Genomic DNA, 14,686 nt, shown 5'->3' with positions numbered 1-14,686 from the left:
TTATGAGCCACCATGTGGTTGCTGGGATTTGAACTCCGGACCTTCGGAAGAGCAGTCGGGTGCTCTTACCCACTGAGCCATCTCACCAGCCCGGGGTTGACTTTTTAATTTTTTGAGACTAGATTTGTGAGGCTTAGCAGGTGAAAACATTTCCTACTAAGCCTGATGCCTTAGTTACTTTTCTATTGCTGTGAAGAGACACCATGGCCAAAAAGAAAGCATTCAATTGGAAAGGTTGCTTAGTATTTCAGAGGGTGACCATCATGATGGGGAGCATGACAACAGGCAGGCAGGCAGGCAGGCAGGCAGACATAGTGCTGGAACAGTAGCTAAGAGCTTACTTAACATCCTGATCCTCAAGTTGGAGGCATAGGTGGGGCTAGGGGAAGTGACTGGGAATAACATAGGCCTTTGAAACCTTTGACACACTTCCTTCAACAAGACCACACTTCCTACCCTTCCCAAAACAGTTCCACCAACCAGGGGCCAAGCTGTCAACTATATGAGCCAGTGGGGACCATTCTTACTCATACCACCACACCTGACAACTTCGATTCCCAGGCTCTACGTGGTGAAAAGAGAGAACTGGCTCTCAAAGGTTGTTCTCTGACCTCCACACAAATGCTGTAGCATACATGCATCCCTTTACACAAAATAAGTGCATACAAAATACATATATATTTACTTATTTAAACTTGCAAACAGTGTGATGTTATTGTTGGTAGTGGTGGTGAATGTGTGTTAGGAAAAAAGAATGTAAAGAATAAATTTAATGGAGAACCAGTCACTTGCCCAGTGAGGTGTGTTTGTATAGGTGATGCCTATAGCCTCCTCCATTAGGAGCTCCAAGGGCTAGCTAGCAACCTCTGGCTATGAAACAGGTACTCCAGTGTGTGTATGCACCTCTTGTCTGGCATATCTTACTTGTGCAGGAGCCACTGCCTGCTTTCCTTATTGTGTTCTTGGTTTTGTTGATACTCACAATTTGTTTTCTGTGGTGGTGGGTATCATTTGAATGTATCTCTGTGCCTGTTTTTTATTGTTGTTGTTGTTTTGAGTTTTTTTTGTTGTTGTTGTTCAGTGTTATGTTTAGATACATCTGTGTTTTTGTATAGCCTCATCTGATGGAATATACATTATGGGACTTTTTTCTTACATATCTTTTTGCTGTGGACAACATGGCACATCTATTTTACTTCTCTTATTTGTAGCTGACTGTGTTGGCCTGTGTTCTGAGGACAGTCCCATCTGGCTTGTCTATGGAACAAATGTCCTCTGTGATTAGAGGGTACTGGCATCTAATCCTGGGTATTCTTGAGACACACTAGCTCCCTTACTTCCACCCTTTGCCAGCTTGTGATATTAAAGACACTTCAACCTTGACAGATCTTACAAGTAGATATGGTTTGTTTGCATTTTCATTCTGCAGGTTCCTACTTCCCTAAAACTCTGAATTTTATTAGAATTGCTATGACTCTTCAGCATAGTTGATAGACTTGCAGAAGAGTGGTAGATTAGGAATGATAACTGGCTGGCTGCTGACCTGTGTTGGGACACTTTACTGTGATGCAGATGACGAAAGCACAGATGCTTAATGTACCTAGAAGGAGGAGCAGGATGCCAGAAAAGCTATGCACTGGAATTGGGATGGCATGTGATTTTATGACTCATGGATTTAAAATTTGGCTGGGTGTGGTGGTGCATGCCTTTAATCTCAGCATTTGGGAAATAGGCAGGTAGATCTTTGTGAGTTCAGGGCCAGCCTGATGTACATAGTTCCTGGCCAACCAAGGCTACATAGTAAAACCCTGTCTTTAAAAACAATTTTAAACAAACAAAAACCTCAGTCATTTTAAGACATTCTGGACAGGAAGTCTTTTATCCATCATTGTTAGATTTATTACTAAATTCATAGTATCATGAATGTGGATATAAGTAGTGTATTTTATTCTTTTGTCTTTTGACTTTTCTGAAGGTTCATTGTCTCTCATTGTTATGTTTGCTTGGTGGGTGGTTTTAACTTCAAAACAATGTTATAGTATCTCCTAGCAACCAGCAGTCTGGTCCTTGGTGCAGAGGGTTTTTCTGATAAGGAACTGACCATGACTAATATTCCTGTTTGTCTTTGCTGAGGTTTAGGCTCCATGTACACATGAAGTTCATAGAACCACCCTTTGGAATTTTTCAGGTTGAAAACTTACTGCTTAGTAACCAGGGGACCATTAAGCTGTGTGACTTTGGCAGTGCCACAACCATCTCCCATTATCCGGACTACAGCTGGAGTGCCCAGAAGCGAGCAATGGTGGAGGAAGAGGTGAGGTGTGCGTTTGAGTCTGTACTCTTAGAAAGTAGTTCTCAGTTCCTTCCTCTCTCATGTTCTTTATATTGCATCTGAGTCTTCAGGTACAAGCCTGAGTCTGGCTTTATAAATATTCTTAACGGACTCCCTGGTACTGTATCCTGGAAGCATCGCCTCTTCCTGGATGTACCCTGCTTGTTTGTGGCCACAGAATTAAACAGACTGTAGAAGCCATTTCCTCTCATGTTCCTCTTATCAACTGGCCTTTAAATGAATTCACCCTTTTAATTTCTTAGAATTATTTTTATTGATTTAAATATGTACAACAGATTTTATTTTAACATTTCAAGTTAGATTTCAGTAGCATTAAGATTTTCACATTATTGTACAGCCATCTCCAGAACTTGTCTGTCATTCTAAACAGCAATTTGGAACAAAACAAAACAAAGCTCATTTAGAGGGCTCATAGAATACTTGCTTAGCATGGGCAAGTTCGTAGATTCAATCCCTAGTATAAAAGAATTATTTAGAAATATTTTTTTATTGAGAGGCCCACAACTTAGTTCACATGGCTTCTGTCCTTGCAGAGAGTCTGTATCCTCAAAGTGTGTATATAATTCCACGGTGGCTGGCCTTTCATAGAACTTACACGAATACAGAGCAGTGCTCAGCAGAGAGGTCCTAAAGTGTAAATATAGGTAAAGGATGGTAAGGGGACACTCTTGCTACAGATTCTGAAATGTTGGCCTTATATTCCAAGCCCATCAGGTGCTGCCAGATTGCCTTTTTGGGGGGCGGGGGGTACTTGCTTCCAAGGGCTGCTGCTGCAAAGGAAAAGGCAAAGCTACTTTGGTATAATGCCTGTCAGGGACATTTATATTTATTGCTTAGCATGATACAGAACTTATTAAAGGTAGGGTTTCTGAGCTGCTTGGAGGTCTCACATCAGAGCCATGCTTTTTAAACCAAGTGGGTCCTCACATTGGCAAAGATCCTGCTGAGTTCTATGTGAGGTTTCATTCTCAACCACTGTTAGAGTGTGAAGCCTATGAGGAATACTGGACAGAGCTAAGAAGACTGCCCTTGCTGTGCAGTGTTTGTCCCACTTCGCAGTCCATTGTGTATGATTCAGTTTCAGTGTGTCAGAGTTATCAGCCATCACCACTATGGTAGAAACCATTCCGGTGAGTGTTTATTTGGATCCTCAGTGCAGTCCAGTTCTTTTGCTCAGTTATCCTTTTCCAGTGTCCTGCCTAACTATGATGTATGGATATAGTCCTGCATTCCCTTCATTATGCCTATCTGTTGTGTGTAGACCTTGGCTCATTCCTCCTAGCTTCTGGTGTGCTGAAAGTCTGCTTCAGTGGTGATGATTCTTTATAACCCATCTTTGCTATCTGCTACTGGCTGTAGTACTCTGCCCATCACTGAAGTGGGAGCCCCAGAACCTGCTCATGTATTTGTTATTTATAAGNACTTAAATACCACTTTTCCCATGATCATGATTCAATATGTCTTTATTTTGGTGGGAAAATGTCCCAGATTTGCTTCACAAGGCTCTTGGATTCTTTTGACATTTACTGTCTGGTATGGTTTTAATGTGATTTGTTTTCTCCAAACTTACTCTTAGCTTAATCCTCATTATGAAGTATTCATAGTGTGGAATCTTACTTACATCAGTTATGATGTTTAGAAATTGACCCTTCTAGAAAGGATTAGGATTAGATAAGGTCATCAGGATGGAGCCCAGTGTTTGAATTTTGGTGGCTTTCCAAAAAAAGAGAGACCAAAAGACACATGTACATCATACCTATGTGGTTGGTCCCTGAACTGCCTTGGGATACTGCCAGAAAAAAAAAGACTGCCATTATATATTGGCTCTTGACCAGAATTATTAACCAAAACAAACCTCCTTTCTCTCAGTTTACACAGTCTTCAATATTACATTATTAGCAATGGAAAGCGGACTGATACGCCATCATTTTGGAGCACTTGTATTTTTATGATACAGGAGGTTTTAGGTGAGCATGTGCCTACCATGCCCTAGCCCTGGGATCAGGATCTGTTTCAGAAGCATTGCTTCCTTGGAATGAGACTCTGGTCTGATCACATGTGCTGATCAGTGTTGAGCCTTTGTGTCTAAGCCTTCTAAGTAGATGAACTCACTTGTTCCATGCATGTTGCTGTGCAGATGAGCACACATCTATTCTTAAGAGTAGTGACTACAGATCTGTACAGCGCTTCTACCCCAGAGTCTGTTTCCTGGTCAGCCTTGGGATCATTCACCAAAGAATCTACTGGAAGTTTGGGGTTAGTTTGATTTCTTCTGTTCCCAAGTCCTGTGTGCTGAATAGACATAGTGTTCAGACATTCCTGGTACAGCTTTCTCTTCAGTGTGGTCCTTACTCATTTGAAGTATATTGGAGTTTACTTAATAGAATTTCCAGAGCAATCATCATATGCCTCTTTTCACAACAGCAGTCTTAGCCTCCTTTATTTAGTATTTTCCCTCCTAACCCTTTTAATCCAGAGTGGGCAAAGCTTGCATTCCCTTTTGACCCTGTTGAGCCCTTTTTGGGATCTTGTTTATTTTCCTGATTCCTGGACTCTGCCTTAGTTCATTCAGTTTACTCAGTTTCTGTAGCTGTTTGCATTCCCAGTATGTACCGTCATCTATGTATCTGTCGCATATGCTGTTTTCAATGTGTTATAGGCATTAATAGGTTTGCATGAACAAACATCTTGTGTCCTTGTATCAGATGGTTCTACAGAGTGGACACCCGGGAGGGAATGAGCTTGCTGGATTGAAGTGTCAGTGCCTTAAAGTATATGCAAATCAACTTTTTAATGAAAGTACGTCTCACATGCTATAGTATATGGTCATAGTATATGGCTTGGTGTTGGCCCGTTGTTGGTCACACTCCACATTGCCTCTAGCCTGACCTTTGGTCCATTCTTCATCTGATCTCATTCTGTCTCTTGAATTCATACTGTTTTATACTTTCCTGCAGGCTTTGGTTGGAATTGTATCTTGCATAGATTTCCTTGTCATCCTTAGAGAGGCCTCTCATGTTGGCTTTCTAGTGGCTTACATCTTCCACTGAATAAGAAGCCATTGCCTGTCTGAGGCCTTGGTGCCTGTCTTTCTGCAGTGTGCAAGGCATGTTGACTTACTCTTGTTTGAATCATAGTCTGAAGGTTGGTATATGAGTCTGCTGTTAATTTCCCACGTGAGTGTATTTCTGGGGTACCTAGCAGGTCTCAGTTTTGTATGTATATACACATATATAGGACAAGTTCAGGAGTTATCCTTAGGAGCCATCTACCTTGTTCTTTGAGACAAGGTTTCACTGGCCTAGAACTCAATGATTAGGTTAAGCTGGATGGCCAGCAAGCCCCAGAGATCTGTCTGTCTCTATCTTCCTAGATACTGGGACTACAAGTCCTTGCCACCATACCAGCTTTTTCTTTAATGTGTGTTCTAGGGATCAAATTCAGGTCCTGATTTTTGTACAACAAAGCTCTTTACTGACTGACCTCTTGCTCCTGTCTCTCAGTTTTTAAACATGACCAGTTGACAGATTCCATTATTCTTGGGTTATACAGACTTATTTCTCCCAGTAGAACTCATCTAGAAGCTTCTTCTGGTACAATACCTGTATTTGCTCATTAGAATAGTGTCCCTTATTTAAGCTTGCCTCTTTGGTCACTTTGAAGTAGACTTCTCATGCCAGGCACAACATGTTTCCCTTGAAGACATAAAATAGCCCAGTGGGTGAATATTTTGGCTTGATTCTTTTCATTAATCCTGTGTGAACATGTAGATTACCTCCGTAAGGAACATGGTGGTGCAGCATCGTGTGACCAGGTGAGTGAGCAAAGGTCCCTCCAGAACACAGTGGGAGGAAAAGTCACTGCTGCTAGCCTTTAGTAGAGAGCTTAGAAAGTTGTAGGGCTTCTTGTGTAAAACAAAAAATAATGCTATGTGTAACTTACTTTGAAATATTTGTGTTTTCTTCAGATCACAAGAAACACCACACCCATGTACAGAACACCAGAAATTGTAGACCTGTATTCCAACTTCCCCATTGGCGAAAAACAGGACATCTGGGTGAGACCTAAGTGCTTCTCCTGTGGGTGTCTGGTCAGGTAGATCATTTCAGGAGCTGCAGAAGCCTCCAGCTTGTCTGTCGTAGGCCCTCATGTCTTATGAGCTTCCTTCTCTTTTCTCCCTGCTCTTCACCTTCATTTTCTCAAGTATTTCTTGTGACTGCTTCTAGAAGAGGTGAATTAACAGAGCAATTGGAGGGGAGACAGAGAGGTAAAGAACCTCTTAGTGGTTATAAAAACTTGGTGCTCTTGCAAAGGACCCAGGTTCAAGTCCCAGTGCTCACAAATCATCTATAACTCCAGTTCCAAGTGTTCTAATTCCCTCTTCTGACTTCCAGGGCACAAGGTATGCACATGGTGCACAGACATACTTAAAGCAAAATAGTCATACACATAAGTTAATAAATCTTAAAAAAATAAAATAAAATAAATAAAAACAGAGCAGTTAGAGTAAAATGACTTTGAGTCTGCACGGATATCATATGGCAACACAGACAATTTCTGTTCCTGTTTTACTTCTGAAGTCCTTAGTTCCAGACCCAAGGATGTCTCTGAAAGGATATGTAATACTCTCTCTGGGACTATAGCCTCATCTGGCACAGGTATCCACTTTCCTTTCACACCAGTACAGTTGACACCAGAGACCTATATGACCTCAGAAGGTTTGTCTCCATGGACAGTAAGCAGTCAGATCCCAAGAGAACACCCCAGGAGCATTCTTAGCCCAAGCCATTGCTAATAAGTTGATGCATCTATTTGCCAGATGTGGTGTCATTGCCACCACAGGTTGAAGCTTAGTCCAGCATGCCCATGTCCACCCCTTCTGTAGCAGTCACAGCTTGTTTTGCCTGTGCTTCTAACTGACTGACTACGAGCCTAGCTTCCCACAAACCCCTCCTGTGTCTTGCTTAACTTCCTAGAATAGCTCATAAAACTTAGGGACACAATTATGAGTTATTTACTACTTTATTGTAAATGATATTATAACTGATATGATGGAAGGATTCATAGAGCCTGTAGGAGACCAGATGAGAGCCTCACTACTCTACCAAGGTATACTACCTTCTGAGATCCTGTATCTGCTCAGCTGTCTTAAGAGTTCAGGAGAATCTTGGTACTTGTGTTTTATGGAGACCTCATGATTGAGTACAACATTGGTCAGGGCAATCAGCTTAACTGTCATTTCCTCTGCCCTTCCAGAGGTTGAGGCCTCTGATCCCAATTTTGTCTTTCTCTTGACCTGCCCCATCATGAAGATACATATAAATGGCCAGCAATTACTTAGAAAATTCCAAGGATTTTAGGACTTACATGGTAGAAAATAGGATAATACCAAAAATATTATTTCACACATGATGCCTGCTTTACATTGGGCCTTCCTTGTTTTGATCAGAGCCATCATTTTCTTAGGGACAGGGACATCAGCTACCCAGACACTGTCAAAGATTTATACATTTGAAGTTTATAGGGACCAGTGCTAACCTCATTAATGAAGATACATCGTCATTAGGTTTTTGATCCAACCTAGAGTATTCTCAGCACACAATCGACACATCTAGGTTCATCTAGGTATTCTGTAAAATGCTATTGCCTTTGTATAAAATCCCAATCCCTCGGTACCCCCTGTTCACATTGGTGGGTGTGGCAAATAGTCCTGTGGAAATTCCCAGTTTGCCTCCATGCCCTTCACACTACCCAGTAAGAAGCTGAATTTTCTGCATGGAGCTCATCATCAGTGTCTGCTATGCCCTTAATGTGGTATGGTCCTCAGGGTGCTTACCCATCTACAAATCCGTTTTTGAGTAGGAACTGTATAGTTTTGAAGGGAGTCTTCTGATTTGAATAGCAATCGCATAGGATTTATTGCTGTGACCTAGAAAGTTCTTTATGTTGGAGGAGGTGGGAAGCTTCCCATGGAAGGAATTGCTGTCACTGGTCCATCTTGCCAGGTTGACTTTTAAAATTTTAAATTATGTCTATGTATGTGCCTGTGGGTAGGTATATGCTGGTGCCCAAGGAGGCCAGAGGCATTAAATCTCGTTTGAACTGGAGTTACAGGTGGTTGTGAGAGCCAAACATGGGTGCAGGGAGCCAAACTTGGGTTCTGGAAGAACAGTATGTACTCTTAACCATTCAACTACCTCTCAAGGCCCTAGATTGGCATTTTTTTTAAGTTATAACCAACAAAGGACAACAGCCTGATTGGTGCCCTTTAAGGGTCACTAAGAAGGGGCAGCTCTTTTATACCCCTCTGCTGGTGACCTTGTCTTTTGGGTCCCTCCTTCCCTACTGGTCCCTGTTGAGCCTGTGCCCTTTTTTCCTTGAACAGTTCCTCCCCACTCTCAGCAGTCAGCCTCTGTTCCCTTTGTATTTTCTCATTCAGTCTTTACCCTGTTTCTTACCTTTCTCTCATCTCTTACCCCAACAGGCACTGGGCTGTATCTTATACCTGCTGTGTTTCCGGCAGCATCCTTTTGAGGATGGAGCAAAACTTCGGATAGTCAATGGGAAGTATTCCATTCCTGTGAATGACACTCGTTACACAGTCTTCCATGACCTTATTCGTAAGTTCCTGTTATGAATTTGCTTGATGCAGAAACTTGAGATGAACTTCCCTGTTGGGTTTTAGGTGCTGCTCACCCATTGGTTATGCAGGTCCACATTTGCCTCTTATCGTTGCTGTTCTGATAGCATTCTAATGGGTGCTTTTTCATAGAGTTGCCCACTTGCCCAGCCTCTTGATAAGCTTATGGTATTCTGAGTGGCTACTTCTGATAGACATGTTTAATTTCTCTGGTCATCACTCTTTTCATTCTCTCCTTTGCTTCTGAAGTCAGCACTGTGGATAAAGTGTGATCTTTGTTCTGAAACTTCTGCAATAGCAGGAGGTGCTGTCCAGCCTAGTCCCACAGCTGTAGGTGATAAGAGACTATCTTATACTTCTGTTTTGCCATAGGTGCCATGCTAAAGGTCAACCCAGAGGAAAGGCTGTCCATTGCTGAAGTGGTCCGACAACTGCAGGAAATTGCAGCAGCCAGGAATGTGAACCCCAAAGCTCCCATCACAGAGGTGAGGACATCATGAGGTTATACTATTCATGCCTAGGCACTTAAGGTGCTATGATTTCTTGGCATTAGCCTGCAATGCCTTCATCTGGTCTAATTGAAGTCACAGATCCTCACAGGCTCAGGGCTACCACACCAAGCACTCCTGTGGGTCCTGGCTCAGGTGGTCTTGAACTCTGGACAAGCTCACCCAGATAAGCCAAAAGGGTTACTCTGTCATACTATCTGCTCTAGTTTTTGTTTTGTTTGGTTTGTTTTCTGGTTCAGATGATGATTGTTACTATTTACATACATCTCACAGTTTTGAGGGTCTCACAGTTTTGAACCAACCATGGCTTCGTGGTTGCATTCATCCACAGGCTCAACACAGATCCAGTGCACACAGTTGCTGACAGTACTCTGCCTCATGGGCTGTGGACTGAGGAGCCCTATGGTTGTATGTATTTGGGAAAAACAGGAAGTCCAAGAAAGCATTGTGGCCAAAAATACTTTTTTTTTTTAAAGATTTATTTTATGTATTGTGAGTATACTGTAGCTGTCTTCAGACACACCAGATGAGGGTGTCAGATCCCATTACAGATGGTTGTGAGCCACCATGTGGTTGCTGGGAATTGAACTCAGGACCTCTGGAAAGGCAGCTAGTGCTTTTAACCACTGAGCCATCTCTCCAGCCCCAGGAATACTTCTTAAAGCAGCCATAAGTCTAGCCCCTACCTTCAGGGCCCAGGCAAGTTTCTGAGCATGTCTTGGAGTCCAACATTCATATTCATTTTGCTCTGATAGCTCATGGCTCAGGCCAGATTCTGCTGTCCTACCTTCTGGGTAATTCCTGACGTGAAGCCTTCTCTGAATCAATCTGCAGAGACTGGATGTCTGGTTCTAGTTTTGTCTGCTTCCTATTTGTTGGTCTTTTCACCCCTGAAAGCAGAACTTCCTAAGGGCTGTTGATGTTGGACGCGTTAGGAGGGTGACTAATGTCTGTGCTGCTGAAGGGTAAGGGTAGAATGCAGAAGAAAGACGTTTTAGAGATACTGATCTGAGTCCTCATCCGTGCATAGGGATCTTCAGAAGCAGTGGGTAGAAGAGGTCTGTGATTCCTTTAGGGAAACCTGCTGATAAGATCCTTTCTGTTGACATTAGGGAAATCCCAAAACGAGGAACAGGATATATTTTAAGAATTCAGGTGTTCTGAAGACGGCAGGTAGATGATAGGGATGCTTTTGAAAATTTTCTTTGGAGATCTGGTTGATGGTAATGGGTCAGCAAGATAAAGGCATTTGGGGTTGGGGGTTGCTTTATGGCAGGGCTGCCTGGGGCCTTGTCTGTTACCTTTGGGCTTTTACCAAAGTGTTTGCTAGCTGTCTTGGAGACCACAGGAAGGTAGGAAACAGAACTGAGGGCCTTGTCCTTCATAGGATGTCAGAGAAGAAGTGCTGCTGGCTAGTGAAGACACCAAGAGTTTTATGATTGTAGTGTTTATGGAACCTGTGAACATGTTTTCTGGGCTAACCAGCTCCTTAGACAATATGCACTGTGGGTTGAGTTCAAAGAATAATGCAGGCTTGGTCCAAGGAGTTGTTGGAGGAGCCCACACAGCACTAGAACCATAGGTGTTAGGGTTCTGGGCTGCACACCTGATACATTTGCTCAAGATGGTAGAATGGGAGGAAATGAATATGAAGAACAGATTCTATGTCCATAAAGGTTTGGATATGTCTTCATAAGGATAAGGGTGTGAACATTTAAGTAATGATTACTCCTTAGGTTACTCTGAACCCTGAATGTTGTTTTATTTGTTTTATTTCTAGTCTTGCCTAGTCTTGTCTGAGAGCTTACTTGCCTTGCATGTTAGAGTAAAGCAGATAGAGGTTTGCCCATTTAGCTTATTGCTTATCAGCCGAGGGCACAATGCTAAGTTCAGTTGTAAACTAGCTTTGGTTTTTGTATGAAGCTGTTGCCATGCTTTTGAATCTTATAGCTGCTGGAGCAGAATGGTGGCTATGGGAACTCAGGGCCTTCCCGAGCAGCACAACCACCTTTCGGGGGCCCCATGAACAGCAGTGGAGGTAAGTGCCCCAACCTACCCACTGTACTTTCCCTACAAGGCTATCTACTATTATTTACTAGGTACTCAATATGCATCAGAGCAGGTATCAAAACCTTGTTCCTGTGGGGTTTTTATCTGGTATTGGCTCTACCATTCTGTGGTACTCAGATCTTTTGAGTTATATACTCAGGATAGAATGCAGAATTTGACAGGGTATTTTCACTCAGATCAACCAAAGGGTTCTTAAGGCAAGATCAGGACAGACTAGCCTGCAGCCACCAGCTATCACTGTCCCATAGGAGTTATATTAGCACTTCTCAAAGCAAGTATTAACTCACCTACCATTTATGATAAAATGGGATAAGCCTTCCAGGCATGGTTGACCATGGTCTCTAGCTCCTCTGTAGTCTACACTGTGTCCTGAACATCTGCATAGTCTAAACTTATGGAAATAATCCTTCTTAAGGGAAGATACCTTCCCACTCTAGAGTATGTCCCAAAAATTGAGCATGAAGGACAACTCTACATTAGACAAGGTAGGCAGATAATTCCTTAAGGTCACAGAACACTAGAGGTGTCTATTGGGAGGAGAGAAGGAGAAGAGATGGGTCATAGGAGCTGGGGTGCAGTGGGAAGGGTTGAGGACTGTTTCTGCTAGTTTGAGAGAGCCAAGCCATAAAATAATGTCCTTTTATCTCATGAAGACTGGCTGCCTTGAGAGCACCAATGAAGGAAAGGAGGATTCTGAAACAGAAATATGTTCATGGACTGATTGTGAAACGAACCATTTCTTAGTTTCCTTTTATGAGATGTCAAGTGCTAGCTTGAGTCCATCTCTGGATCTTTGCTTCCTACAGAGAAGGCTCTTGTCTCCTGTGGTTGGCTACCCCACTGTCTTGGTACTTCAGGTCCTTACTCTGTGTGCCTAGCATGTATGGTACAGTTGTGGATCATGAGGAGCTGGTTCTGGGATGTCTACTTTTGCATCACACTATGTGGGCTTATTGTGGGGCTGTTAAAAGCCTAAGTAACATGTGTTAGCTCTATCACCACAATCTTTGAGGGCCTCATTCTGTGGTCTCAGAGTCCACTTTTGTGGGCTTCGCCTGTACTCACTTTAGAAAGGGTATCATGTCCTGCAGTTACCACCTTGAAATTATGTTCCATAGTTGGTACAGTTCCAGGTAGAAGCTTTGTCTGACGTGTTTTCACATAGCCTTCTTTGCCTACATTGGCCATTCTTTGGATTTCTGAAATGGCTGGAAACAACAGGTTAGCACCTGCTAATGGGAAAGACAGTTCACTGGTGGGTTTGAGGAAGTTAGGGGAAGCAGTGAAGCTTCTTGGGGGCATACTCTTGACCTACTGTGGCTCTTTCCTGTAGTTTTGGCTCTGGCAGAGTATGACCAGCCCTACGGTGGGTTTCTTGATATCCTGCGGGGTGGGACCGAACGGCTCTTCACCAACCTCAAGGATACTTCCTCCAAGGTCATCCAGTCTGTGGCTAAGTAAGTATGAGTAAGTGTGAGGACTATCCTATCTTATTCTTTGCCTGTGTGGAGATTCCCCAAGGTAGTGTTATATCATCACTCTCTGTTAGGGTGGAGCCAAATATAGACTTGAGCATGGAGCCTTGCCTTAGCTTGTTTTCTGTTGCTGAGATAAAACACTGACCAAAGCCAGTGTAGAGAAGAGTGGACTTACTTTGGCTTATAGGTTTAAGTTCATCGTCATCAAGGGAAGCCAAGATAGTAACTCAAAGCAAAAAGCTCTGGAGGTAGGAACTAAAGCAGAGGCCATATAGAAATGCTGCTTACTGACTTTCTTTTTGTGGCTTGCTCAACCTGCTTTCTTATGTAGCTCGGGACCACCTGCCCATAGGCTAGTCTTATGGAGGCATTTCCTTAATTGAGTTTTCCTCTTTACAGATAACTACAGCTTCTTTCAAGTTGACAAAAACAAAATAAAAACAAAAACAAAAAACCGAAAACCTAACAATCACAGGTCTGAGACCCCTGTCCATAGGACCCAATACAGAACTAGCTTTGTACATCATCAGCTCATGATCTCCTTAGCTCTGCCAGTATCTGTCATGATAGCACTATTCTTTTTCTTTGGTGTCAAATAAATGAAGCAGTTGCAGAGCAGTTCCTGCCTATTCTCATTATTAGAAGTCAGTCACTATCAGACCTGAGCCACCATGGGTGTGAATATGTGCTTCAAATGAATGGCCCCAAAGCTGTAGTGAGTTGAAGCACTGTGTTGAAGATTGCTCTATCAGCAATTCTGGAGGGAATTGTGACTGAGATACCCGGCCAATCTCACTGGCTCCTGTCAATATGGATACTCCTACTGCCCAAGGATGTCTGCTGCTGTAGTAAGCACCATTGGATTATAGTATTTGTGGTCCCCAAACTCCTTTGGTTGGTGAAACATCCTTCCCTTTTTTTTGTTGATGATGGTTTTATGTTTGTAGCCTTAGCAGTTGTATATGTGTGCTTATGCCAATGGAGGAGTGCACATGAATGTGCTACATTTTGGAAATACAGATATGTAAACATGCATATGCATGTGCCTTCTATATGCTTAAACCACTAGTCATGTCCAAACTTTTGTAATATGATGTGATATGATCTCTGTATTAGGGTTCTTTAAAGGAATAGAACTGATAGAATATATATTATATATTTATATATGGGGTTTATTAGATTGATTTACAGGCTATAGTCCAGATAGTCCAATGATGAGTGTCTCATGACAGAAAGACCAAGAATCCAATAGTTATTTAGTCCACATTGCAAAAGGTCTAATGAGGCAGTCACTCCAAAGTCACCATTTGGTTCTCTTGGGTCTGCTCACTTTTCTGAATATAGACTTAGGCATAACTTTTCCTTCTTTCCTACTTTTGGATGTTTTCCAAAGCTTTCTGTAGTACTTTGTGCTTTTTTCACTTTCTCAAAGGCTCAACTTCCCACCATATGGCTGCTTGTCTGCCATGTTGCTGACCTCCATGCCTAACTCAAATGGCATGGTCCTCTTTCTTACAACTATTAGTCTATAATAAACTTTAAAACTGAAACAACTCAGCCGGGTGTGGTGGCGCACGCCTTTAATCCCAGCACTTGGGAGGCAGAGGCAGGTGGATTTCTGAGTTCGAGGCCAGCC

At 42.6% G+C, this 14,686-nt stretch overlaps 1 protein-coding gene across 3 annotated transcripts in view; it reads left to right on the top strand.

The window, feature by feature from the left end:
- The window catches only part of Gak (cyclin G associated kinase), a 63,497-nt gene that overhangs the window by 13,825 nt on the left and 34,986 nt on the right, over positions 1-14,686 (top strand). For all 3 annotated transcript variants that reach the window (XM_029544928.1, XM_021210177.2, XM_029544929.1), the window contains 6 exons: positions 2,189-2,314; positions 6,321-6,410; positions 8,838-8,973; positions 9,366-9,478; positions 11,453-11,540; positions 12,906-13,029. In XM_029544928.1, the coding sequence (XP_029400788.1) occupies positions 2,189-2,314; positions 6,321-6,410; positions 8,838-8,973; positions 9,366-9,478; positions 11,453-11,540; positions 12,906-13,029 (677 nt within the window). The remainder of the gene's footprint in view (positions 1-2,188; positions 2,315-6,320; positions 6,411-8,837; positions 8,974-9,365; positions 9,479-11,452; positions 11,541-12,905; positions 13,030-14,686) is intronic.

This window comes from Mus pahari, chromosome 13, assembly GCF_900095145.1.
Source record: "Mus pahari chromosome 13, PAHARI_EIJ_v1.1, whole genome shotgun sequence".
NCBI lineage: Eukaryota > Metazoa > Chordata > Mammalia > Rodentia > Muridae > Mus > Mus pahari.
The sequence above is the reverse complement of the archived record's forward strand: the minus strand, read 5'-3'. Positions and strand labels throughout refer to the sequence as shown.